This window comes from Kogia breviceps, chromosome 1, assembly GCF_026419965.1.
Source record: "Kogia breviceps isolate mKogBre1 chromosome 1, mKogBre1 haplotype 1, whole genome shotgun sequence".
In the NCBI taxonomy this organism is placed as follows: domain Eukaryota; kingdom Metazoa; phylum Chordata; class Mammalia; order Artiodactyla; family Physeteridae; genus Kogia; species Kogia breviceps.
In genome coordinates, this window is record NC_081310.1 from 90,586,169 (window position 1) to 90,613,258 (window position 27,090).

Genomic DNA, 27,090 nt, shown 5'->3' on the forward strand with positions numbered 1-27,090 from the left:
GAACATGGGCAGGTTCCTGAGCATTTCTGTGCCTCTTTTCCCCATCTGTGAAATGGGGATAGTAGTAATACCCAGTAAGGAAGTTAGTGGATGATAGTAATTATTCAACAAGTTACTGGGCAATTCCCTGGCGGTCCAGTGGTTAGGACTCAGGGTTTTCACTGCCAAGGGCCCAGGGTTCAATCTCTGGTTGGGGAACTAAGATGCCACAAGCTGTGCAGCGCAGCCAAAAAGAAAAAAAACATTACTTCCCTCAAAAAAGTTCCATTTTGTATTAGATTTTTACAGTTAGTACCAAAGAGGGGATAATAAATTGGAAGAGCTACAAAATCAGAGATTTTTTTTTCTTAAAATGCAAGTTGTACTTTTTCTTCATTTATCTCCTTTACTAAGCTGTCCCCAGGCCCCCATAAAACATACTGTCCTGTCATTCAGAAATGGACCAACCCCATTTCCCTTCCCCTGGCCTTGATCTGCAGATCCTGTTGAGACAGGGACAACAAACACATCCTTAATGTTCAATCGTTTTATCCCTAATCAGGGTGGGTTCATGTCTAAAACACTAATCTCTATGGATTACCCTGTTCCTCAACCCCCAAGTCTCCTTTTAACGTAGGAAATGTCCATTTGAAGCATTCCCATTCAAGTACAGGCCAATGGTAAGTTAAACTGACATCTAACTACCAGACTATTTAGAAGGATATCCCTAATCTCTTTCTTAAAAAGACTACAGGTAAGACTTTTGAATGTTCAAGTCACTTTGGGGGTCCCAATTCTTTTAAGCTAAAACTTGAGGACTTAAACAAACTCAATGTGAAAAATAAACATTTATTACAAAAATTAGTTATAACATTCTAAACTGAAAGCAGAGGAGGTGTTTTCCAACTCAAAGGGACTGTTGTAAGCTGCAGCGGTAAAGTCCAAGGCTGGTAAATAACTGACTCATATTCCTCACAAGTCGTGACCTAGGGAGTGAAGAGCCATTTGCTCCCGACTTACAGGAACCATGATTCACCTCTGCTTCCCTGTGGCCTTTTCTCCACATCCCTCCCACCCTGTCCCCCAACAATGATACAAAACTGAAACATACTTCAAAAATCTCATTCTTACTGAACCGTTTCACAATCTCTACTTTTATTGCCTAATTAGATTTTATTTCCATCTGGAAAGCTTATTCTTTATTGGTGCGTGACAATACGATTTGGTTTTTGTTTTCCCTTCTGGATCCTTGATGAAAAGAAAACTCAGTTCTGTGATGGATTGTCAGATAAGGGAACATAATATGGCAAAGTGGTGTTCAGTATCCTCCACAGAAATTAGCAAAATCAATCCTAGAAGACCCCTTATTTGCCCTCTTGCTAGTTAATAAATAGACTGGGGCTGCTGGGGTAGAGGGAGAAACAGATTTAAGGGCAAAGAAGGGTCAAGATGGGACAAGGAAAGCAGTGGCAGGCCGGATTACTCTGCTCGCTCCTGCTCTCACTTACACCTACCCCCTAAACAGAGTCGTAGTACTACTTTAAACTACTACTAAAGAAGTGATTCTGAAAATGATTTGAGAAATCCTGCCTCAGGCTATGCAGCAGCTTTTCCTGTAGCCTCAGGGAAGTATATTAGTGCATCTGGCTGCCAGAGGTGGCAGGGTGGGCGCCTCTCCTCTCACTGGGTGGATCAGACCAAGTAGAACCCAGAGTACACCATCACTTCACCCGAGGTGCCCTTCTCCTGCCACAAGAGGACTCTAGAAATGAGGGTCCAATTTCTGTCTTGAAGGCAGGAAACAGGAAGGGGTAGGACAGTGAGCTAGGGACCAGCCCAGGTTGCTAGGAAGCAGGGCTTTGGGGATTTTCTTGTTTGTGCTAAGAAGGAGCCTAGGTAGTTCATTTCTCCCATTCCCATAGTACAATCTCACCAAAGAGCTAAGAAGCCCTCCAACACACACTCAATTGCAGTATAGAACTGAGACCACACGCACACGCACACGCACACGTGCTCAGCAGAGCTGACTACTACACAAATTCCCACAACCCTGCAGACACATCTTAAAAGTGTGGGTCCAGTTGTTCCAGCCAAGGGAAGGGTGATGGCTTGAGCTACCAGCTCCAGCTTTCTTTTCTGTAGATCAGCGGTTTAAAAACTCTTCTGCTCCGTTTGCCCTGAAAGCTTACTATGCTCTCCACAACAAAAGCTCTTGTTTTCTCTACAGACATAGCTGCTGTCAGTCTGCTTGTGTTCATTAAGAGGACGGTGCAGGAGGATCCCAGTGGCACTTCCAGCGGGAAGACAGAAGAAAGTGGGCTGCAGAGGCAGAAGAGACTTGACGTCGTCACCAAACAACCATTTCAGCTGCTCCAGTCTCCAGTCCCCGCTCTAGAACAGCTGGTACCGGTCCTCAGTATGGCAAGAAAAAGCCAAGGAACCAAGCTCCAGATCCTTCCCTATTTGAAGACCACTACCTGCAGGGCGCAGTGCATGCCCCGCCACCCTCGCAGTCTACTTGGAAGGGAACTCAGCAGGCATCAGTCAGGACTTCTGTCTGATCCCTCACAGGGATGGGAAAAAAGAGCGCTAAACAAGTCCCAGGCCACTCAGCAGTGGTGGGAAAGGAAGGGAGGCAGGAAGGAAGAAGGTGCACATGGCAGACATTATTAAAAAAAACACATCCTAACTAAGATAAAAGTGAGGGCCCCTTTGGGGGCTAGAAGACAAATAAGGCATCCCGTGAAACTACAGACACCAGGGGCCAGAGTCTGGTAGCACCTGAGTAAGGCAAGCACAGAGGACAGGAGATGAGCTGGACCAGGGTCACACCAAGAAGGATGAGGTCTGTCTGAATTCCCCCTGGAGAAATAAAACATTCAAGTCAATTCTCTATAGTCTTCTTTAGCTGATAATCCCCTGAATACATATCAACACCGTCTGGAAACCCCTCACTCCAGCCGGGAGGCCCTCCACACCCCAAGGCAGACATACTCACATCTCTTCGAGCAGTGGGCTGGCTGTAAATCACCTTCTTACTAGAGGTCCTACGGACAAGTCAGAAGATGGAGACACTCAGTCCCCTAGTCCCTCTCCTTAACCTCTGCTTGTTAACTTTAGAGGCCAGGACTGAGAACTTAATGGAAGCACAGAGTTCTCAGTAGGGAGGTTTGAGTGCAGGGAGAAAGGACAAGCACAGGACCATAGTGGACAGGGCTAGAAATCCAGATGTTTTTTCCCTACCGGGCTAGTTGCCTTCCCCTCCAACCCCTTCCCCCGGGCACATCTCAGCTTCAAACCATACACATCCATGTACTCAACCTTAGAGAGCTCTAGGACAGCAGCTCACTCACCCTTTCTTTGCTCCTGAAAGACAAGAAATGGGACCATGAGTGTCAGCAGGGTAGAAGACAGCATGGCGCAGGAAGATGGGGGCCCTAGCACGTGGCCCTGAGATACAGGTGACCAGTGCTCCCTGGGAGGTAACCCCAACACACACGGGGCTCAGTATCAGGTCAGTACTCAGGTGGCACCCAAGAACCAGGCCCTGAAATGGGGATGATACAAAGGAGAGCCTTTGAGGGCAAATACTTACTGTCAAAGTAGCCTCTGTTATAGGCGAACCAGATGCCAAAAATCAAGACTCCAAGGAGAATGAGCGTTACAAGGACAGCTGCCACGATGCCCCCTACATTCAGCTCCACTATGGGACACAAGTGAGAGGTCAGGCACCTGAAAGCTCGTTCATGGTATTGACAACATTGCCAAAGCCAGGATGGAAAGCAGACCCGAAACCCCACCCTGGGGTCTGAGCTCAAGCCCCAGCCACGCCCTCACTCACCAGCATCCATGTGCACAGTGTCTGACGTCATGGGTGACCCATACCCATTCCGCGCCTCACAAGTATAATCTCCAGCATCAGAGGCCGACACGGGGTCAAAGATCTGGAGGGCAGAAGACGAATTGGCTTCCTGCTTGAAGAAGCCAAGTACCTGTCTTTTATGTCTCCTGACCGTAATGCCAAGGTTACCTTGTTGCTTGCTCTTCTTCCCCACGTTCGGGGGTTCTATAACCCTGTGCCCCACTCATACACATCTTTTACCCTGACCCCATCCGTACCAGCTCCCCTGTCTTATGGTTCAGGCTATAGGAAGAGTTGCTGAAGGCACGGTTGCTCTTGGGTTCTGTAGGCATCAGTACCCCATCCTTGAACCAAAAGTATTCAGAAGGCGGGGAACCATCGTTCTCTGAGCAGGTCAGCACTGCTCGGGTCCCGATGGTAGCAGAGGAGGGGACATTGATTGTAGGCTTGGATGGAGGCACTGCGGAGGGAGAGAAGGTACTTGTCACAAGAGCAGGAGGGCTGCCTGAAGGCCAAGTAGCATGACACTCCAATCCATAGTTACCTCTAGCCTTCCTCCCTTAGTATGTCCTCAGTTTCCCCCTAACCAGGGGCTCGTTCTTCTCTGACAGCACCAGGACTCTGAACACCCCCTCCCCAGCCCCAACACCATGAGCATTTTCACCATCAGCGAGCTCCAAAGCTTAGCAGAGCCTGCTAAGGGTTTAGGGAAGCAATTGATTGCAAGCCCACACAGAAGGCCTGTGGCACATACCAAGCACAATGAGCTGGACGGTGACCTCCCCATAGGTGTTGCCGCCTTCATCAGAGACCATACACGTGTACATTCCCGTGTCTTTCCGGGTCACAGAATGGAAGGTGATGCCACTGTCCGAAAAAGTAACTCGGTCCTCATAGGAAGCTACCAGGACAGAGGAAACAGAGGCAGAGTGAGCTGGAAAGCTAAGAGGAGCTGGTGATGGTGGCACCCAAGGCACAGGGAGCTCTCTTCTTCCCCCAGGAAAGGCGACGGGAAGGCCCTGGGGACTTCAGCCCCAGGGTGTGCCCCCTACAACCTAGGCAGTCAGCAAGGAGGTGGAGCGACTCACCTGTGATCTTGTTGTTATAGCAAACGAGGCTGGTGATGTCGCCATGGGCAAACTTCCACTCTACGCGGGGAGAGGAGAAGCCCGAGTAGGAGCAGGGCAACTTGGCAGCTGCAGACAGGATCAAAGTGAGTGGAAGGAAGACATAGTAGTAAATGGAGAAGATGGGGAAATGGCCCCAAACCACAGTCTGGGCTGCATGTTCCCCAGGGGTCTGCACCTGCTCACCTCCCTTCCCTCCACCTCCCACCACCCTCCACAGCCCCTCCCAACTCACATTTATTCTCAGCAACTTTGACTACTGGTTCAGACGTTTGCACTGCACCCCTGCCCAATGCCAGTGAACCTGAGAAGAAGAGAGGTGGGTCCATCAGGAGTGGACAGAGAAATGCTGTGGAGAGGGAAGAGCAGTCCCAGCTGATGGGGCATCTAGGGCTGGGGCTCTCCATGCTGAGATTCCAAGGTCAAGGGATTCAAGAGATTCATGTTCCTCTCGGATCTCACACTTTCTCACCAATATTCTAAATATCTTTTAAAAATGCTTTGTGCTACAATTGCAGGCTAATACTTGTTTTAATCAATGGAAATAAAATATTTCCTTCTAACGCAATTTCTTTATTTAAAAACATTTTTCCCTCTGTGACTCTCAATAATCTAATTAGATTCTTCCTAGTCCAAGAGCAGCTTTCTAAATGACATTTCATGGTTTAGAGAAAGCTTCTCAGCAAATAATTGCAGTCCCTTGTCAGAAATCGTGGCAGGAAGCCAGCAAAGCTGGAGGCAAGGGAGGGAAGGAAAGGGGGGAGAAATAATAGGGTAATAAAAAACATTTGTAGGGCCTTTTGTGCTTTTTAAAGTGTTTTCACATACAATTATATCATTTGATCCTTGAAACAAGAATGACAGATCAGCAGGACAAATATTATCATCCCAGTGTTACATGAGGAACTGAAGTAAAGAAATGTGTCTAAGATCACACAGCTGGTTCTGGACCAGAAGTGGGCTCAGATCATCTCATTAGAATCTCCTTCTGCCCAATGGAGAAGAGAAGGAAAATGTGGTGTGTGGTGAAGGTGGAGAGAGGAGGTGAGGAGAGACAAGGCTAATTAAATAACATGGTGGGAGAGAGACAGCAGGGCTCACAGGAAGGGCCCACACATCCCAAAATAAGCACCAGTGCCAGAGGATTCTAGGATGGAGTGATATAGTTACCAACCTGCACTTACACAATTACTCTCATTCATGTTTTCAAAGCTCAAACTCATGAAGGATGCTTTATTTATAGCTTTAAGTCAAAGTCCTGTCTTCTTTAGATAAATGCAAGCATATCTGTTCAATGCAAGTATACTTTTTCTTTATTAAATTACCCAAGTAACTGAATATGGTCTCTTGACCCTGAAACTCCCTTTTCTTATCTGAAACATGACAGGTTTGAACTACATGTTCTCTGAAATCCTTTAGGTTCATTTTCTTTCTCTTGTTTCTTTCTTTTCTTTCTTTCTTTTTTTTTTAAACCTGAAAGATTAAGTGGGGGGCTTCCCTGGTGGCGCAGTGGTTAAGAATCCACCTGCCAATGCTGGGGATACGGGTTCAAGCCCTGGTGCGGGAAGATCCCACATGCCGTGCAGCAACTAAGCCCGCAAGCCACAACTACTGAGCCTGCATTCTAGAGCCTGCGAGCCACAACTACTGAGCCCGCGCGCCTACAGCCTATGCTCCGCAAGAAGAGAAGCCACCGCAATGAGAAGCCCGCACACCGCAACAAAGACCAGCCCCGGCTCGCCGCAAATAGAGAAAAGCCTGCAGGCAGCAGGGAAGACCCAACGCAGCCATACATACATACATACATACATACATAAATAGAAAAAATAAAAGATTAAGTGGCTGATCCAAGTTTTCATAGCTAGCAAATGGCAGAGCTGAGATTAGCATACAGGTCTCTCCTATACCTCTTTTTTCCCTTGTTATACCATACTTTTATACACCATGCTGCTTTTCAGAAAAGCCACTAGTGTAATGGAGGCAAACTATGTACTAAAATATGATTCTTTTAAAAGTCAGGTCCCGGGCTTCCCTGGTGGCGCAGTGGTTGAGAATCCGCCTGCCGATGCAGGGGATATGCGTTCGTGCCCCGGTAAGGGAAGATCTCACATGCCACGGAGCGGCTGGGCCCGTGAGCCATGGCTGCTGAGCCATGGCCGCTGAGCCTGCGCGTCCGGAGCCTGTGCTCCGCAACGGGAGAGGCCACAACAGTGAGAGGCCCGCATACCGCAAAAAATAAATAAATAAAAGTCAGGTCCATTTTATCTAGAAATTATTTCTAATCATATTACTTTGTATCTGTATATTTGGCATTATATTTCAAAGTCAAATCTATAATCAGATGTAATAACAGATACAGAAATTAACCCAAATAGTCTTTACTAAATTGAAAACTGAGGACATGGAAGTCTCTGACTCAGCTCTCATCAAGAACGCTGACAATGAAATGCTTTGATTTTTTTTGCCCAAGTCAATTTTCTCTGCTTTGATGATGGGAACTTTGTTCTTTTAAGATTCTCGAATTTTACAATTTGCTACCTGTGATGTACACCGAGATGTGTAAACCAGATCTCTCTTCAGGAATGAAGGACTTGTTGTCTCAGCTGCTGGGACTGCTGCCAGAAGAAGGCCTGCAGCCATCAGCCTTCTCTGAGGATACCCAGAACACTGCCTTGCCCAGGGCCATGCCTCCTAACAGGCAGCAACAGGGTCAGAGCAACGGCATCCAATGCTTGATCAATGAGAGGGGGGTAGTTCCCTGGTGACCTAGGGTTCAGATTCTGCGCTTTCACTGCCATGGCCAAGGTTCAATATGGAGCAAGTCCCGCGGCCAAAAAAAAAAAAGGAACCAGCAAGAACTGACTTTTGGAGACTTCCCTGGTGGTTCAGTGGTTAAGACTCCACGCTTGCTTCCACTGCTGGGGACTCAGGTTCGATCCCTGGTTGGGGAACTAAGATCCAACGTGCCACGTGGGACAAAAAAAAAGGGGGGGAGGACACATATAAAGTTCCAGCTCTATCGCCCCAACTCCCCACCTTGGGACAACACTGAAGGGCTATTTCTGCTTCAAAGATCCCTGTGCAGTAAGCTGAGGCCTTGTTGGGACTACAACACAACTCAACTTTTCCCTCTGCTCAGTGCTGCTTCCATAGGTGTGGATCCCAAGAACACTCCCTAATAAATGTCTTGGTACAATAATTGACATCTCAGAGCCAGTTTCCCAAGAACCCAACCTATGACACCACCCAAAGGAAGAACAGGTTGTAATTAAACTAAAAACTAGCCTTTGAAATAAAGGGCCACCCCAAAGAAAATAAATAAATTAATCACAGCATATGAATTTGATGATTGCTCCTGCCTCACTTCTAACTTTAGTTGAAGTTCTTTTTTGAGTCCTCTCAGATTACCAGATCTAAAACCTGTGCAGGAATCACATATATATACAAACATATTGGGCAACTGGCATCTTCCCCTTCTCATTAATTCTGACTGCTATTACCTAGTCCAGGCTTCTCTCCTCTTGCTTAAAATACAGGGCCCTTCACCTCAGGGCCTTCCCACCTTCCTCTGATGCAGGACTGTTGATGTCTGCCTGTGGCCTGACTGCAATACTCAAAACTCTACTGTGACTGCATCTCACACCATGAGTCAAGTTCAGCCTCCCCACCATGTCCTTTCTTCCTAGTGATCCCAGGACACCTCAGACATCCTGATCCACGTTCCCCTTCTTGTTCCTGAACAAGCCTCTGGATCCAGACTGCCTGCATTCAAATCCCAGCTCTGTTACTTATAATCTGTGTGACCCGGGCAAGCCACTTAGTCACTTTGAACTTCAGTTTGCCCACTTGTAAAATGGGGATAATAAGAGTTTCTATGTCAAAGGGCTGTTGTTGAGAGTTAAACAAACTAACACAAATAAAGTGCTTACAAGAGTGTCTGACCAACAGGAAGCACCAAATAAGGAGTATGTCTTATTATTATCATCATCTGCCCATAGATCCTTCTGTACATACTTCTTTTTCTGACTTCAAAGTTTTCTTCAGTAAGACATATAAATAAATATAAATACTGCCGGAAAAATGTTTACATTCCAGCCCACTAAACCATCTCTCCTCTATCACTGTAATTGCCTTGGAAAGACTAACTCTTTTCTAGAGCTTCCCTGGTGTTGCACTGGTTAAGAATCCACCTGCCAATGCAGAGGACATGGGTTCGAGCTCTGTGCCGGGAAGATCCCACATGCCGCAGAGAAACTAAGCCTGTGTGCCACAACTACTGAGCCTGCGCTCTAGAGCCCGTGCTCCGCAACAAGAGAAGCCACCTGCGCACCGCAAGGAAGAGTAGACTCCTCTCACTGCAACTAAAGAAAGCCCGAGCGCAGCAACAAAGACCCAATGCAGCCAAAATAAATAAATTATAAAAAAATTTTTTTAAAAAGACTAACTCTTTTCTAGAACCATCATGTATAGAGCAGCAGAGCTGAGGGCTTTCTCTCACTTTCTCTCACAACACCCACAATTTCCACATCCATTCTCCTCATCTATTTTATATGTTCCCTTACCTCATCATGACCTCCCTTTTGCACTTAACCTTGGACCTATACTTGACATACTATACATACAAATGTCCTACCAGTTAACATGGTAAACCAAAACAGAAGGAAATTTCACCTTTTCCATTGTGATGTTTAATTTACTCCACGTTCACAACAAGAAAAACTACAAAGTCAAAAGCATCAACAGATTTTTTGGAAGGTGCGTGGTGAGAGGCCTTGTGGAGCATGGAGGTGCTGCTATCGCTTCCAGTGGGGCTGGCATGACCACTGCGGGCTCGGCAAATGAAGCTCCTGAAATTCCAAACAACGTGGGAGACTGGCTTCAGGGAATCTACCACTTTGCCACTGATAGAAATGACTTCTGGAGGAACTTTTTTTTTTTAATTAATTAATATATTTATTTTATTTTTGGCTCTGTTGGGTTTTCGCTGCTGCACATGGGCTTTCTCTAGTTGTGGTGAGTGCTGGCTTCTCACTGCAGTGGCTTCTCTTGTTGTGGAGCACGGGCTCTAGGTGCGCAGGCTTCAGTAGTTGTGGCCCGTGGGCTCAGTAGTTGCGGCTTGCAAGCTCTAGAACACAGGCTCAGTAGCTGTGGCTCACGGGCTTAGTTGCTCCACAGCAGGTGGGATCTTTCCAGACCAGGGTTTGAACCTGTGTCCTGTGCATTGGCAGGCGGATTCTTAACCACTGTGCCACCAGGGAAGCCTCTTCCAGAGGAACTTGATCCTTAATTTGGGACTCTCTGCTGCCGGAGTTTGGCTGGCCAGGAATTTGAGTGACATTGACTTAATAGCACCTCAGCCTGGGGTGTAGTCGTAAAGAAACATGGAACCACTGTGCTGTACTCGAACCTTCCATAAACAGAGCCTCTAATCTGTGACCATCACAAGACTTGCCCTGATGGCAGCTGAAGTTTGATTCAGATGGGCACCTTTCTTTCCCTGCTTGATTTCCTTTTCTTTGCTGAGTCCACTCAGAACACCCTTCTCTGGTCAGCAGGCAGGCTTCAGCTAAAGTGTTGTCCTCTGTTCTGTAAGTTCTGTACATAGTTCCAAAGTTTCTGCGGGGGATGATCTTTGCTCTTGTCCTGAGGAAAAATCTAATGGTATTTCAACAAATAAAGACTGTACACAAACACAAAAAAAAGTAGATTTTTTGGCCCTTTCATGTACAGAAAACCTTCACTCAATCTTGCCCCCTCTCTAGTGACAATCCTTTCCTTCTCTCTAAACTTCTTAAAGAAGTAGTCTACACACAGTTTCCAGCCCAACATACATATTCACTGCTCAACCTACTGCAATATGTCTTTGGCTCTCACTTTGAAATTAAAATTGATTTTACTAAGGTCACCAATCGTATTCCTCAATTCTAAGATACCCTGAATATAAGATATAACATCAATTTAATAATAGCTTCTTGGGGGAACATCATATTAAATATGTACATAGGCTGTAAGTCACATCCCAATCTCCAAAACATTAAAGTAGTCTTATAATTAAAGATATCCAGTATTTGCTTTTTCAGTTACCTCCTGTGGCCTTTGTGAGATGTTTGACCCTGCTAACCACTCGCCTCCTCAAGCCACTCCACCCCCTTGGTTTCTGTGTTCAGCCCTTCTGGTCCTCCCCACACCTCAGTGTTATCTTGTTCGCTTTCTTGAATTTTGCTTCCTCTGTCCATCCCTTAATATTAGTAATCCCCAGCATTCCATCCCGTGCCCTTTCTCCTCTCCATATTCTCTCTAGGAAATCTCAAATACACAACATTCCTCTACACCAATGTATGGCCAGCTCCAGATACTACCTCTTACCTGAGCTGCAGACTCCTATTGCTGTGCCTCCTGACAGTTCTACTTGGACTTCACACTCCCCCTCCTTCAATCTCACGCTGCTCATCATTTCCCACTACCTCTTGCTTCCCCTCCTCTCTCCAGGTTGGTGGTATCACCACTTACTTGGTCACTCACTCTAGAACCTTTTAAGCCATCACCATCTTTCCTTCACTCTAGTCAAACACCAAGCATTACAATGTCATCTCCCAAATCTCCCTCAAATTTGGCCCCTCCTCTCCAGACCCACTGCCACTTTTTAGTACCATCGTCATCTGAATAATTGCATTTGGTCTCTCAATAGGTTTCTCTGCCTTGTTTAATTTTGATCCACTCACATCCATCCTCCACCTCACTGCTAGAGAAAGAGTTGATATTTATTGAGCACTTACTATATTATATGCCAGGCACTGCTATAAGCACATTACATGGATTTAATTCCTACAACAACCTTAGGAGTTGGGTGATACTGTTATTATCACATCTGTTTTCTACATGGGGAAACAGAGGCCCAGAGCAGTTAAGTGGTGGTACAGCTTCAAACCAAGGCAGTCCAATTCCAGAGACTGGGCTACACTATACAACCTTCTAAAAAGTGCAAATCTAACACTTGCTTCAAGCTTCCAAAGATTCCACATTACCTGTAAGATAAAATCCAAATTCCTTAGCCAGGCAAGAGTTCTAGCATCAACCGACCTGGTGATAAGCTTATCATCTTCATCACACTCCCTATTCTTGCAATTTACCCTCCAGCAATACAAAACTACTTAGAATTCCCAGCAAAGATGTGCAGTTTCACAACCTCTGCCTTTGCTTATACGGAACACCCTGTCCCCTCTTTCTCCACCTGGCCAACAGGTATTCAAACACATTAATTTATGGGAAATGACTTACCCTAACCCCCAATCCTCACCACAGCCAAGTTAAGGTCTCTTTCCTAGGCCTCCACTACCCCATGCAAAACACTGTCAAAGCACTTCCCACATTATAATGACATCATCTATGTGCCTATATCTCTCCCTTATCAGTCAGTAAACTACCAAAGGAGCAGGGATAATGTGTTAATCTATCATTCTGAGTTCTCAGCACTTAGCATAATGCCTGGTACTAACTGACACTGAACAACACAGAGCTTTAACAAATTAGGTCAGAGCAGACCATTCACTATAACATCTACTTGTTAATCTATAAAGATAAGCCCATTTTTCAAATTGGCAGATGGGGCACACCCAAATAAAGAAAAAATAAACTTGGGACTTCTCTGGTGGTCCAGTGGGTAAGACTCCACGCTCCCAATGCAGGGGTCCTGGGTTCAATCCCTGGTCAGGGAACTAGATCCCGCATGCATGCCACAGCTGAGAGTCTGCACGTTGCAACCAAGAAGTCCGCATGTCACAACTAAGACTCGGCACAACCAAAATAAATATTTTTAAAAAGAAGAATGAAAAACAAACTTGATTCAAACCCAATCTTTAAAAACTTTTAATACAAGCAACAGTGTGTTTAAAAAAAAATGTTTAGTTCTCAGAAGAAAAAAAAGAGCGTTCTATTAATCTTTTTTTTAATTTAGCTTCACAATTTAAGAATTAAGTGTTTTTAATTTGCTTCACAGTTATGAAACAGGATTAAAGTTCTCTGTACATGAGTGTTTTCCACCTGCCATTTTGCAAAAGGGCCTCATTTCTGCACCTGGGCTGCAGTGTGTCTGTAGGTGTCTGCATGTACAACAGTAGAGGCTGGTTTCTCACATCCAGTAGAAGGGTGCAGAGCCAAAAGTGGAAGAAGTGCCAGGAAGTTTTCTAATGCAAGGTCTAAAATGGGCAGAGGGGGGGAATGGGGAAAAGATGTGAATCCATTTACAACACCCCCATTTCTTTTATGATCACAGAGCAACCCAAGACTCCAAGTAGACCCAAGTCATCTGAGGAGACACCTGGCTAGATCACTGCTCTTTCTGCAGAATCTTCAAAATGGTTCATGGTTTTTATGGATTGAATTGTATTCCCTCAAAATTCATATATGAAAGCCCTAACCCCCAGTACTTCGGAAAGTGACTGCATTTGGAGACAAGCCCTTTAACGATGTAATTAAGTTACAGTGAGGACCTTAGGACATGTCCTAATCCAATCTGATTGGTGCCCTTCTACAAAGAGACACCAAGGGTGCTCATGCATAGAGGGGATGACCAGGTGAAGAGTCAGCAAGAGGGCTGCCATTATAAGCCAAGGAGAGGCTTCTGAGGAAACCATCCCTCCAGCACCATGATCTTGGACTTCTGGGCTCCAGAACTGTGAGAAAATAAATTAGTTTTGTTCAAGCCACACAGTCTTTGGTATTTTGTCACGGCATCCCAAGCAGACCAACACAAAGGTTTAAACTGGGCATCAGCTGTGGACATTCTGGTTGAATCCCCAGTCACTACAGCCTTGACTCAACTATGCACAGTGAAAGAATCAACATTCTGCACAGCAAAGGAAATCACCAACAAAATGAAAACGTAACCTAGAGAATAGGAGAAAATATTTGCAACTCACTTATCTGACAAAGGGTTAATATCCAACATGTGTAAAGAACTCATACAATTCAATAGCAAAAAAACCCTAAACAACCTGTTTTAAAAATTGTCAGAGGATCTGCATAGACATTTTCCTAAAGAAGACATACAGATGGCCAATAGGTACATGAAAAGATGCTCAACATCATTAATTATCAGGGAGATGCAAATCAAAACCACAATGAGGGCTTCCCTGGTGGCGCAGTGGTTAAGAATCCACCTGCCAATGCAGGGGACACGGGTTCAAGCCCTGGTCCGGGAAGATCCCACATGCCGCAAAGCAAATAAGCCCGTGTGTCACAACTACCGATCCTGCACTCTAGAGCCCGTGAGCCACAACTACTGAGCCCGTGTGCCACAACTGCTGAGCCTGTGTGTCTAGAGCCCGTGCTCCGCAACAAGAGAAGCCACTGCAATGAGAAGCCCACGCACCACAACGAAGAGTAGCCCCTGCTTACTGCAACTAAAGAAAGCCCGCGCGCAGCAACGAGGACCCAATGCAGCCCAAAAAATAAAAATAAACAAATAAATGTATATTTAAAAAAAAAAAAACCACAATGAGATATCACCTCACACCTGTTAGAATGGCTATTATCAAAAAGACAAGAAATAGGGAATTCCCTGGTGGTCCAGTGATTAGAGCTCCGTGCTTCTACCGCAGGGGGCATGGCTTCGATCCCTGGCCAGAGAACTAAGATCCCATGATGCGCAGCATGGCCAAAAAAAAAAAAAGACAAGAAATAACAATTGTTGGTGAGGATGTGAAGAAAAGGGAACCCTCATGCAAAGCTCATGTTGGTGGGAATGTAAATGGGTACAACCACTGTAGAAAACAGTATGAAGGTTCCTTACAAAGTTAAATATAGAACCATCATATGATCCACCAATTCCACGTATGGGTAGTATTCATCCAAAGAAAATGAAAACGCTAACTCAAAATGCTACTTGCAGCCCCATGTTCACTGCAGTATTACTTACAACAGCCAAAATAGGGAAATATCTTGAGTGTCCATCAATGGATGAATGGATAAAGAAGATGTGGTGTATATATATATATATATATATATATATATATATATGATGGAATATCATTCAGCCATAAAGAAGAATGAAATCTTGCCATTTGTGACAACAGGGATGGACCTTAAGGGCATTATGCTAAGTGAATTAAGTCAAACAGAGAAAGTCCAATACCACAGTATCTCATTTATATGTGGGATCAAAAACAAAGAAACAAAAAAACCCCCAAGTTTATAGATACAGAAAACAGATTGGGTGATTGCCAGAAGTGAGGAGTGGGGGGTTGGGAGGCAAAATAGGTGAAAAGGATCAAAAGGTACTAACTTCCAGTTATAAAATAAATAAGTCATGGAGATGTAATGGGCAGCATGGTGACTATAGTGAATAATACTGTATTGCATTTTTAAAAGTTGCTAAGAGAGTAGACCTTAAAAGTTCTCATCACAAGGAAAAAAATTCTGTCATCATGTATGGTGATAGATGTACATTTACTGTGGTGATCATTTTACAATAATTATAAATATTATATTATTGTGTTGTACACCTGAAACTAATATAATGTTGTATTCAAAATATACCTCAATAAAATAGTTTTAAAAATCAACAGAATTCTTGAAGACTTCTGCAAGGTTTGTCCTATACTTTTAATTAATTATATCCAAATTCTAGACACATTACTGAGCATGACCAAATGAATAAAATAATAGCATGAATAAAATAATAGCAGCCAACATTTCTTGAATACTATGTACCAGATACTCTTCTGAGCCGTTTACAGGTTTAATTCATTTAATCCTTGTAATAATGCTATGAAATAAATATTATTATTGCTCCCATCTTACATGTGAGTTAATCGGGGCACAGAACTGAAGTAATTTGCTCAAGTTCACAAAGCTAGTAGGAGGCAGAGCTAGGATTCTAACCCAGGTAATCTGGCTCCACGGTATGATACATTACACAACTATGTAAAACAAAAACAAATAAAAATAACCATATTGCCATTGCAAAGGTCAAGGTAAATAAATTTGTTCAGGCATAGAAATATGTCCAAAATGTAAAAACAATATGTAGAACATGACCCTATATTTACAAATAATAAAAATAACCCGAATATACACATAAAGGAATCTCTAAGAATAGACTCCAAACACTTGACAGTGCATATTATCTGAGCGATGAGAATACAGGCAGCTTTTCTTTGTGTAATAAACAAGTATGTATTAAGTGTTTTAATTTAAAGAAAAAAGAGTGGGAAGAGGAATAAAAAGGAAAAAAAATAATAAAGATCACAAGAAGCAAAGAAAAATAAAACAAAGCAAGAAAGGAGAGGCAAAAACAAAGGCAAAAAGAAAGGAAGGATGATAAAGAATAACAGGAAATACCCAATACTGACACACCAGGAAGCAAAGAATGATTAAATAAGACTTTAAAGATGAAATGAAGTAACAGATGAGTAAGAAATAGATTATTACACTATCAAGATTCTGTTTGTGAGTCTGATAAATTTCAAGGAGAGAAAAAGGGCAGGAAGAAATGAGAGCACATGCATTGTCTCATTAAAAACCCTGTGAGGAGGGAAAAAAAAGAAAAAAAAAACCTGGGAGACAAGTACTATTGTTATCATCCCATTTTATAGATGAGAACATTGAGGCTTAGGGCACAGTTGCCCCAAATCACACAGCTGCAAACAACAAGGTGGGAATCTTAACCCAAGTCTGCCTAACTCCGAGTCTCCAAAACTACTGCACTACACAGCATCTTCAGCAGAGCAGCAAGGAAACACCATTCATACTTCAAGATCCTGTTCCAGTGTCCCTTGATCCATCATGCCTTCCCTCAATCAAAATTCATCTCTCTCCAACTTCTAGAAATATAGCCTAAGAAAATAAAACAAAGGTAAGCTTAAAGATGTATGTTCAAAGACAATTTAATGTATTTCGTACAGCAAAGAAACAAAATAAACCTAAATGCTCAACAAAAGGTGAACAGTTAATTACAAGATAGCCATACAGTAGAATACTATAGAAGGGATTTTGTTTAAAGTGTATTTTGCTCAAAAAAAAAAAAAAAAAAAAATACAGTCAGGACATGCTACCACCATACCAGGGCACATAGATGTTCCTATCCTCTCTGTCATAGAACGTAGTCACCTACCTCATTTAAAACTAGTATTCAGTCATTAACTAATAATCTAAATGAGAAGGGATCTATAACACAGTTTTGTTTTTTCCCACTGTAATTCCTACATAATCTGACAAACCGGCCACAGCTCAAAGTAGCATTAGTACACAGTTTGGTTTAAACATTGATATCTATGGATTTCTGTTGAGCTGGTGTGACCCTAATCAATTTCTGCCCACAGAGCCAAGACTTAAGGAAAAGTTGGTGACACCAAACGGCCATTTTATTTTTTCTGATATATTTTGCACAGGTCACCTATACCACACATTTATTCATAGTGGAAAGACTAGAATAAAACCAGCAATCAGTGTTTATCTCTAGATAATAGGATGGCATGTGATTTTACTTTCTCTATATCCCTGTTTTCCCATTATTCCACACTGAACTTCTATTATTTCTTAATAAAAAATTTATCATTTTAAAAAGTAACTCTTTCCTTCTATGCTCCCCAAACATTTCGTTCTTCGATGACAGCCCCTGACGCACAGTGCTCTGTATTCTTAGTCAATATATGTCTGTAGTTCCTTGGGAACAGAGAAACCAAATTATGTTTGTATCCTCCCCCATTCCTAGCACTGTGCTTTTCCGCTTTGAAGCAATGAGAAGGTGGTCACAAAGGGTGGAGGCATCCAGACATCTCACAGAACCCACCAACAACCCTCCCTTGTACACGCAGGTCAAACCCACAACAGCAAAGCTACTTCCTTCTGCTGCTTTACTAAGAAATCTTTGTTTTCTCTATGCATCCTGTTAATTATTAGAATTTTCCTTAAGTTGTTTTCGTGCAATGAGTTTGTTTTGATCCATTTAAAAACAAACAAACAAAGGAAGGAAAAGGAGGGAAACCAGCCAGCCAGCCAAGCCAGTCTCTGGTTTTCTCTAAGAATTCATCCAAACCTCCCCTCTATGCAGATGAACCTCATAGGACACTCCCACTGTAAGGGAGCTAGAGCCTCAGAATAGGGAGGATGAGCCAAAGCCTTGGAAAGCCCCCAGCTGCAGTGTGTTCACAGTTTACCTAACATGGGCTAATTGTTACAATACCTGACTCCCCTCAGAGCTTCTTGATAGCAGATGTTATTCATTTTTTATCCCTAATCTCTAGCACAGTGCTCATAACATAGTAAACACCAACGTTTATTGGATTAACAGATGAATTTGACATTGCAATACAATTAGAACCTGGACTCAGGGCTTCCACCCCCAGTTTGTTCTTTCCTTCCCACCGCTCACCCTGTAGAGACTGAAGTCACTCCTGGGGTTTGGAGTGGGACAGATAAGGGATGCGTGGGCAAGAGGAAGGCTCTGTGAGCCCAACAACAGGCTGGGCTAAGTCTAAACAGCCAGGCTTGGCTGTACTTTCAGTAACGTGGTTCAACTGGCGAGGCCCTCTGAGGATGGTGGAAAGTGGTGATGGCAGTGCAGGACAGGAGAGCTTTCACGCCGTTGCTCCCTCCTGCCCTCTCTCAGCAGAATTTCCAGTTTTACCTGCTCAGCTCTCCTCCCCCACCCATCTCCACATTACAAGGGAAGGCTCTGCCTGCCTACCCAGGGCTCACTCCAGGGGGCCTGGCATCAAACTTCCTGCCAACCAGCTGCTTCCTCCTGTCCTACACATTTTAAAACAAATGACACCAGGCGGACTTTAGACAGAAACTCTGCTTATCAGGGAGTCCCAGGCAGATGAACTCTTGAGTTTTCAATGCCTGGAAAACCCCAGTATGTATCCACTCACATTACATCTCACAACTCCCCGACAACACTGAAACCTCTTCCACAATTACGTTTGACAAGTGGCCATCCAGGTCTTCCCTGAACCTCTAGAGGAAGCAGGTCTGAGTTTAGAGATTCCCCAAGGTCTTTCCTCAATGCTAACAGATGTGAAAAACAAGCCCCATCATTTCCTAATCTCTCACATAAAATGTATATAGCTTTTAAGTCTGTCTTTGAGCAGCAGTGTCAGCCACTTCTGAGTCCACAGAACAGATGTCCCTTGACCCGGAGGACTTGGGGAGGAGGGCGGGGGAGGGGGTGGAATATTCTAATGGTCAAGGCCACACCACCAATATGAAAAGATCTCCAGGGTATATTAAATGAAATAAACAAGATACAGGATGGAATACAATGAATATAGTGTGCCTCTTTTTGTGTAAAAAAGGGAAAAGAAAGAAATATATATTTATATATACTGATATTTGTATAACAAAACACTGGGAAGATGTATAGGAAACTAGGGGAGATATGGAGTGAACAGGAACAGGGTGGGAGTGATAACCCCACTCTTTTATATCATTTTGATTCTCGAACCACACTAATGTATTAACCTCTTCTAAATAAATAAACTTTCTTGGGCTTCCCTGGTGGCTCAGTGGTTGAGAGTCTGCCTGCCGACGCAGGGGACACGGGTTCGTGCCCCGGTCCGGGAAGATCCCACATGCCGCGGAGCGGCTGGGCCCTGAGCCATGGCCGCTAGCCTGCGTGTCCGGAGCCTGTGCTCCGCAACGGGAGAGGCCACAGCAGTGAGGGGCCCGCGTACCGCAAAAAAATAAATAAATAAAAACTTTGTTTTTTTTAATTACAGCAGCTCCACCCTAAGCCAAAACTAGGTTGGAGACTCCAGGCAAGCCCAGATCACAAAGAAACTGAAGAGAAACGTCATAAAGTGAAAGGGTTCTGGAGCCAGGAGGGAAAGATTAAGACACTGGAATTCCACTACCACTCACTTCCTAGTTCAACTTGCTGTGTCACTAGTTTCTAAGTTCTGGTTTCGAGGGAACAATTCTTTCCTGGGAGTAATTTCAACCCCCCAGTAGAGGGAGGGGAAAGGAGGAGTGACTCACCGATCTACAGTTTGAGGTAAATCTAACCCTGAACAGCAAAGCTAGAAAGGCAGAAACATCAATACGAAAGAAACAACACCGGGACTCACAGACTGACCCAGACACAGGGCAGCAGTTCCTCCCTCCTGGAATGTTTCAGTGCGGACACTACATGAAGTAAGAGGTGTGTGCAAACACCAGGATTCCAACCTAGGTTTCCTCTTTCTCCTCCGCAGTTACACCAAAAAGTCATCCTATGCACACACCACCCTGCTAAGTTGTGTGCATCTCTATGCCTCTTCCTGCCTGGGAGATAGCTGGAAACTTTTCTAAGCACAGGCTCTCTACGGGGAGGGAGACTAGTACTCTCTGTCACTAGTTTTACTTTTCCCAGGCCCAGTTCTCCCAGTGTTTAGTCTCCAACACTGTCTCAGTAGGCTCAGGCCTTCCTCTCCACTAGGTTCCCCAGGCTGGGGTTGGGCCTTTGCTTGATCCTTTCTTCTTCCTCCCTGATGACACAGCCCACATGAGGAGCAGCACTGGAGGGAGGAGGGAGAACATGCAGGCATCCTATATATGCTTCCAGTATCCCAAGGGCAGAGGACAGATTAGACGCCCAAGAAAGCCCCTACTTTTTCACTCTCGTCTTTTGGAATCTAGCAGGGTCTCTCCCTGCTTCCTTTGACCTGCTCTACTATGGGCAGCATCCTTTCATCCTCACAAAATCCAAAGGGGATAAAAGCTGCCCGATAATAATCATTTCATGTATATGTAATGTAGCTATTATCCAAGTTGATCCTCAGGACAAGGTTAGGACAAGTATTATTACTCCCATTTTACAGATGAAAAGACCGAGTTACTAGCCTAAGATCACAAATAAGGCAGAAAGCCAAGCTAGAACCCAGGTGGGATGGCTTGGCTGCTATCTCCATCCTCATTGTACTAACCAAATTGCTCCCCCTAGGTCTAGCCCTATTTACATATGACAAGGTCAGTTCCTCCATCTCCTGGACATGTTACTTTCTAGGATCCACTGTCCTATCAAGCTAATACAACATCATCTCAAGCTCCCTCTAAACCACTGTTTCTTGATTCCCCGAACAGACTAGAGGACACTCCCAAGCTCAGAAGGGTGATATCACAACTCTTTCAGTGTCAGTATGTGATTATTATAGAAAATGAGGGGGAGAGAAAAGAAAAAGGAAACGAAAGAAGGATGCAGCTCTAGGAAGCTTATAAGCCTGACAACCACTGTCACAAATAGTTACTGACTCAGAAACTTCTAGGTTGGGGGTGGGGAGTACTGGTACAGCACAAGTGTTGGCAAAGTGTTTAGTACTGAGTACCAAACAGAAACAAAAAAACAACCATGGGTGTCACTAGCAGTTCTAAGATACAGACAGAAGTAAATGGGGAAGACGGGGAGGAAAAGAATGGAAACTGAAGAAAAAGGGGAAATAGAGGAGTAGAATGAAAGGGAGAAGTGAGAAAAGAAAAAATCTAGTGGGAAAGAAAAATTGAAAAAAGTAGGTAAGACAGTGGACTCTGGAGCAGTATCCCAAACAGATGTTTTGATTCCTGTGCCACAGGGTGCCTGAGACGCTGGAGCCAGGAGTGGGAAAAGGAGAAGTCAGTCAGGAGACTTTGGTTCCAGTACCAGGTCCTTTTGTCAATCTGGAAAAGTAATTTCCCCTCTTTGTACCTGTTTCCTTATCTGTACAATAGGGAGAGGATTCGACTTGTCACTGGTCCAGTCCACCCCAAATGTTAATGTTTTTGTGATAAGGGACAAAGGAGTAGTCAATTCACCTGCCTTAAGACACCCTTCAAACTGAGCACAGTGAATTACCTTATAACTGCTAATATTGATCATAAATGTTCATTTCTTTTATTTCCTAAAACATGGATGTTGAGGGGGAAATGGAGAATCTTACAGATCCCCTACTGACACAACTATCCACAGAAGCACACACACAGACACTCAAAAATCAGACAGATAAGTGTACAGGTGCTGACACAGGTAGACTAAGGCACAAACCACACACTCGGCCCGGCACAAGCATATCTATAGACGGAGGCCTGCCCCAACAAGTGAGTCTCATTGTTCCACAGGAAAGGGAGTTTACAAGGGAAACAAAAACTCTCAAACAAGGCCAGGGGGGAGGGCAGAGTTCTGGCTCTGAGAAGGAACCAGCCAACCAAAAGACAGGACCTCCCCCTGCGAATAGTCACTCAGTCAACAACATTTATTAAGGAAGCAGTTATTCTAGAAAGGAACTTTGAATGCTGTGCTCTGAGAAATTTCAGGTTTCAATTTTATTTCTTTTTTTTTTTTCCAGATTTTGCACCTAGACACTTTTCCCAGAGCAACAATGGCAACCCAAAGCTGAAACCCTTCAGCAACAGCCAGGGAAAGAAACTTCCGCCCCACCCCACCTCCATTAGATTTTCTCTGAGGACCCTTAAGTAGCAGAGAATCCAGGGGCCAAGGGAGTCAGGGTATGAGAGGCTTCCGACTTCTCTCGGGTTGTTCTCGGATGTTGGATGCGTGTTGGAGGGGCAGGATGGCCCCCTTCCCAGGTGTGTGATCCCGGCTGGGCAGGGCCCTCGCGCCCACCGGCCCTCACCAGTAACTGAGGATGAAGGAAAGGGGAACCAACCTCTCCCCGTTATTTTTGGTGAACATGCGGAAAGGCAGCTCCCTCCCGGTGGATGTAAAAGGAGGGGTCATTATTCACCAGTGTGGGGGAGGGGAGCCAGCCACTCACCAGGGTAAGGGGGACGGGAAAGAAGAAGGACGAGCCAGGGGTGGAAAAGAGGACTAGGAGGGTGAGGCGGACTGGTTTCTGAACCCCTCCCCTCTCGCGGACAAGAGGTGTGGGGAGCGCCTCCCTCCAACCTCTGACCAGACCCACAGATTCCTCCAAAAGCTCCGGGAACTTACACAGGATCATCGATGTGAAGAGAAGCAACTGTTTCCACCCGACTTTCGCCTTTGTCCCCAACATGATCAAGATCCCGATACGACAGTAGTCACCGGAGCCCGGGAACATACACAGCTTCGCCCAACAGGAGCGCGGGGACTAAACTCCAGCCGCCAGGTTGAGCCCAGCCCAGCCCTTCCCTTCACGCCCGATTGGTCGGCGGCCCGCCTCTGCACATTCCGATTGGTGGAAGGAGCCGCCGCTCCACTGAGTGATTTACCGTCGCCAGGTGCAACTCCGCCCAGTACTCCCCACTAGGGCTGACTGGCGCCTTTCCAAGACCAAGCCGCCTCTGATTGGGTCAGGAGACTGTCGCGTAAGGAGACCCAGACCTCACCTTCTGCAGGTGAGGACACTGTGATTGGGCGGCGTTCCTGAAGTAGGGACTTTCTGACTGGCTAGGTTTTGAGTTGGAGCTGGAAGATTAGAGGAATACCTTAAAGGAGGTCGTAGGAAAGGTAGTCGTACTGTGGGACTCGAGAGAGACAGCCCTGAGTTCTTTTGTTTGTTCGAATGTAAATTGCTGGGTGCTGCAGAAACCTTGGTCCCGTCCTTTGGCACGTGAAAACCACATGTATTAATATGCAAGGGTTGGGGGAGAAGACCAGGAGTTAAGTGGGGAACAATATGTTGACACTACCCCCCAAACTGTGTTTCGTCTGTCCACTCCATTCACAGCATTTAAGGCTCCGCTGAGAAGAGAAAAGGGAAAAGGAGCGCTCAATTCAATAGTGGGAAAAGCAGAATCACATTACCAAACAAACCCAGATAATACAAACTGACCTACAGACGCTCTATAAACATCACTGAGTGACTGTGGATATGTCCTTTACATTTGTTTAATCAGTCAGCAGAGCTCTGCATTTCAGAATTACTTATTTTCTCACTGTGACTAACAGTTGGGTGCTGACTAAACCCTCTTTCTATAGGCTATGTTTTTTTGTTTTTTGTTTTGCGGTACGCGGGCCTCTCACTGCTGTGGCCTCTCCCGTTGCGGAGCACAGGCTCCGGACACGCAGGCTCAGCGGCCATGGCTCACGGGTCCAGCAGCTCCGCGGCATGTGGGATCTTCCCGGACCGGGGCACGAACCCGTGTCCCCTGCATCGGTAGGTGGACTCTCAACCACTGCGCCACCAGGGAAGCCCTGTTACATCATTTTTAACTGAAACTCGTGCTCAACATCTTTACTATTTCTAGTTTCTATTTTATAATGATTTTATTTTGTAATCTTAGTATATCCAGGTTGCCTGTGGGAAAACTTCCTGAGCCTTATCTCACTGCAAGTAAGAGGTCCACATTTGTATACAAAACAGTGGTATTCTTTGACCTTTTGCTTCTTTCACCTTTGTTCTCATTCCTTTGGGCCAAAAGTCTACTGGTTTCACCCAACTTAAAGCAATGTTTATCAAGCACCTATTGGGTACTGTGGGGGAATACAAGTAAATATAAACCGCAATCACTGACTTCAAATGGCTTACAGTCTACTTCCAAGACTAATACAGGAAACAGGACAATATGTATCCAAAAGAGAAACTTTGTATTACTAAATTGAAACAAATATTTGGGTGCCTGCCACTTGGAAAGCTCTGTTCTTTACCCTCAAGGGAATTTAAACTCTTGGAGAGAGAGACATATACATGAAATTAAGTCAGAGAGTAAAGAGGAGCAGAGAGAAGAGCTTAGAGAGTCACTCTGGGCTGTGATTGTCAGAGAAAATTTTATGATGCGGGAACTTGAGCAGGGGTTTTAAAGGAACTCTGAGATCAGTCTTAGAAGGGTCATCTTAGAGGTCATTTAAGTCATCCTCTCACCCTTCACAGAAAGGCCAATACAACCACCAAGAGTTTAAACATCCTCTGGTTAAACTCTTTGAATAATTCTCTCTATATAGATTTTTTTTTTTTTTTTGGCAGTGTCCCACGCTTGCCGGATCTCAGTTCCCTGATGAGGGACTGAACCCGGGGCACAGCAGTGAAAATGCTAAATCCTAACCACTAGACCACCAGGAAACGCCCTTTTTTTACAACCCTTAATTGTTAAAATATTCTTTCAACAAAACTGGAATATGTCTTCTGCTTCCAAACACTGCTCCCTGGAGTTACACAAAATGTATCATTGTTCTTTACCAATGACAACCCTTCCTTTAAGTATTTTAAGATTCTTATTATGAGCCTCCTTTCCTTCTCCAAGCTAAACTATCCTTCAAATAGTCTTCATATTGCTACCTGAAAACTGGGTTCGCCTCTTGGTGGGTGTCGAGCCAACAGACACAACCAAGCCAAAGATCGGGAGAAGGAAGAATTTATTATTACTAGCAGCAAGTAGGGAGAACACCGGGGATCTTTCCCAAAGCAGCATCTCCGTGAACAGCAAAACTGGGGAACTTTTAAGCTAAGGGTACATGCATATTCATAAAGGGGCTTGAGCAGAGAACTCAGCATAGAATTGGGGCAAAGGTCAGCAGAGTCCAAGCTTTAGCTGATTGAAGTCAGGAGGGTCAACATCATCATTCCATCCTCCACCTGGCTGGGGGCCTTAGTTCTTACAGAACTCAAGGATATATTATGTATAGCCCTTGAGGAGGAAGTAGGACTCTGCCTTAACACTGCACTATTGTTTGACCGCCTTTTCTCTGTTCTTGCATTCCTTTGTTCCCTTAATATCATTAATTACTGAGACCTGTTCAAGGAGCAAGCATTGCAGCCAGGCTTAGATCACAAAATGGCTTAGGCCAAAATGGCTTCTCTTATGTCAAGAAAGCCATTCCTGGTCTCTTTCTCCTGGGACCCCCTAACTTATCTGCTTACAAAATAGCACAGATTTACACGCCACCCCCCAATTACTCTCACTCCTCTGGATATCCCCTTGTTTATTATTGTACCAAGAACTGAACCAGGCACTGGAGAAACCACCTCTATGGGATGGACAGGTCTCAGTTCAAACCCAGTTCCCCAATCTAGCTACCTTGGCCAGCTCACATCTGTCTGAAACTTTCTCCATACAGAAGGTAGTTATGATGATGGTAATATGACTTACCTTATGGAAAAATAAGAATTAAATAATATAATTGATGTACTATGCTTAGCACAGGGCCTGGTACATTTTAAGTACTGAAATGGTAGCTATTTCCATCACTCTTATTATTTACAGTCTAAGAATGCATTTGCAACCCACACACTTATTATGGTCAATTAATCTATGACAAAGAAGGCAAGAATATACAATGGAGAAAAGACAATCTCTTCAATAAGTGGTGTTGGGAAAATTGGACAGCTACACGTAAAAAAATGAGATTAGAACATTTCCTCACACCATATTCAAAAATAAACTCAAGGGCTTCCCTGGTGGCACAGTGGTTAATAATCCACCTGCCAATGCAGGGGACACGGGTTCGAGCTGGTCCGGGAAGATCCCACATGCTGTAGAGCAACTAAGACCGTGCGCCACAACTATTCAGCCTGCGCTCTAGAGCCCGCGAGCCACAACTACTGAGCCTGCGTGCCTAGAGCCCATGCTCCCCAACAAGAGAAGCCACCGCAATGAGAAGCCCATGCACCGCGCAATGAAGAGTAGCCCCTGCTCACCACAACTAAAGAAAGCCCGTGTGCAACAACGAAGACCCAACGCAGCCAAAAATAAAATTAAATAAATAAATTTTTTTTAAAAAAAACTCAAAATGAGGCTTCCCTGGTGGCGCAGTGGTTGAGAATCCGCCTGCCGATGCAGCGGACACGGGTTCGTGCCCCGGTCCAGGAAGATCCCACATGCCGCGGAGCGGCTGGGCCCGTGAGCCATGGCCGCTGAGCCTGCGTGTCCGGAGCCTGTGCTCCGCAACGGGAGAGGCAACAACAGTGAGAGGTCCGCGAACCACAAAAAAAATAAATAAGTAAGTAAAAAATAAATAAATAAATAAATAATAAAAACTCAAAATGGATTAAAGACCTCGAAGAGAACATAGGAAGAACACTCTTTGACATAAATCGTAGCAATATTTTTTTGGATCTGTCTCTTAAGGCAAAAGAAATAAAAGTAAAAATAAACAAATGGGACCTAACTAAACTTAAAAGCTTTTACACAGCAAAGGAAACCATCAACAAAAGGAAAAGACAATCTGCTGAATGGGAGAAAATATTATTTGCAGATGATATGGTCAATAGGTGTTACTATCCAAAATATATA

General features: G+C 44.6%; 1 protein-coding gene across 1 annotated transcript; it reads right to left on the reverse strand.

Annotated features, from left to right (window-relative positions):
* Positions 1-1,100: 1,100 nt before the first annotated feature.
* On the reverse strand, positions 1,101-23,039 carry F11R (F11 receptor). The gene is made up of 10 exons (XM_059067725.2): positions 22,871-23,039; positions 5,204-5,272; positions 4,930-5,037; positions 4,596-4,742; positions 4,099-4,301; positions 3,821-3,923; positions 3,575-3,682; positions 3,333-3,345; positions 2,978-3,026; positions 1,101-2,841 (listed from the first exon to the last, which is right to left on the reverse strand). The coding sequence occupies exons 1-10, from the start codon at positions 22,977-22,979 to the stop codon at positions 2,806-2,808; spliced, it is 945 nt and encodes a 314-aa protein (XP_058923708.1). The 5' UTR covers positions 22,980-23,039; the 3' UTR covers positions 1,101-2,805.
* Between the last annotated feature and the right edge of the window lie 4,051 nt (positions 23,040-27,090).

Bases quoted from the DNA above. Each gene is read 5' to 3' on its own strand.
- F11R (XM_059067725.2), bottom strand. From the start codon at position 22,979: ATGTTCCCGGGCTCCGGTGACTACTGTCGTATCGGGATCTTGATCATG. The intron at 4,743-4,929 runs GTGAGTCGCTCC...CTGTCCTGGTAG, and splicing joins CTATAACAACAAGATCACAG to CTTCCTATGAGGACCGAGTT. The intron at 4,302-4,595 runs GTATGTGCCACA...CTCCCTCCGCAG, and splicing joins CGTCCAGCTCATTGTGCTTG to TGCCTCCATCCAAGCCTACA.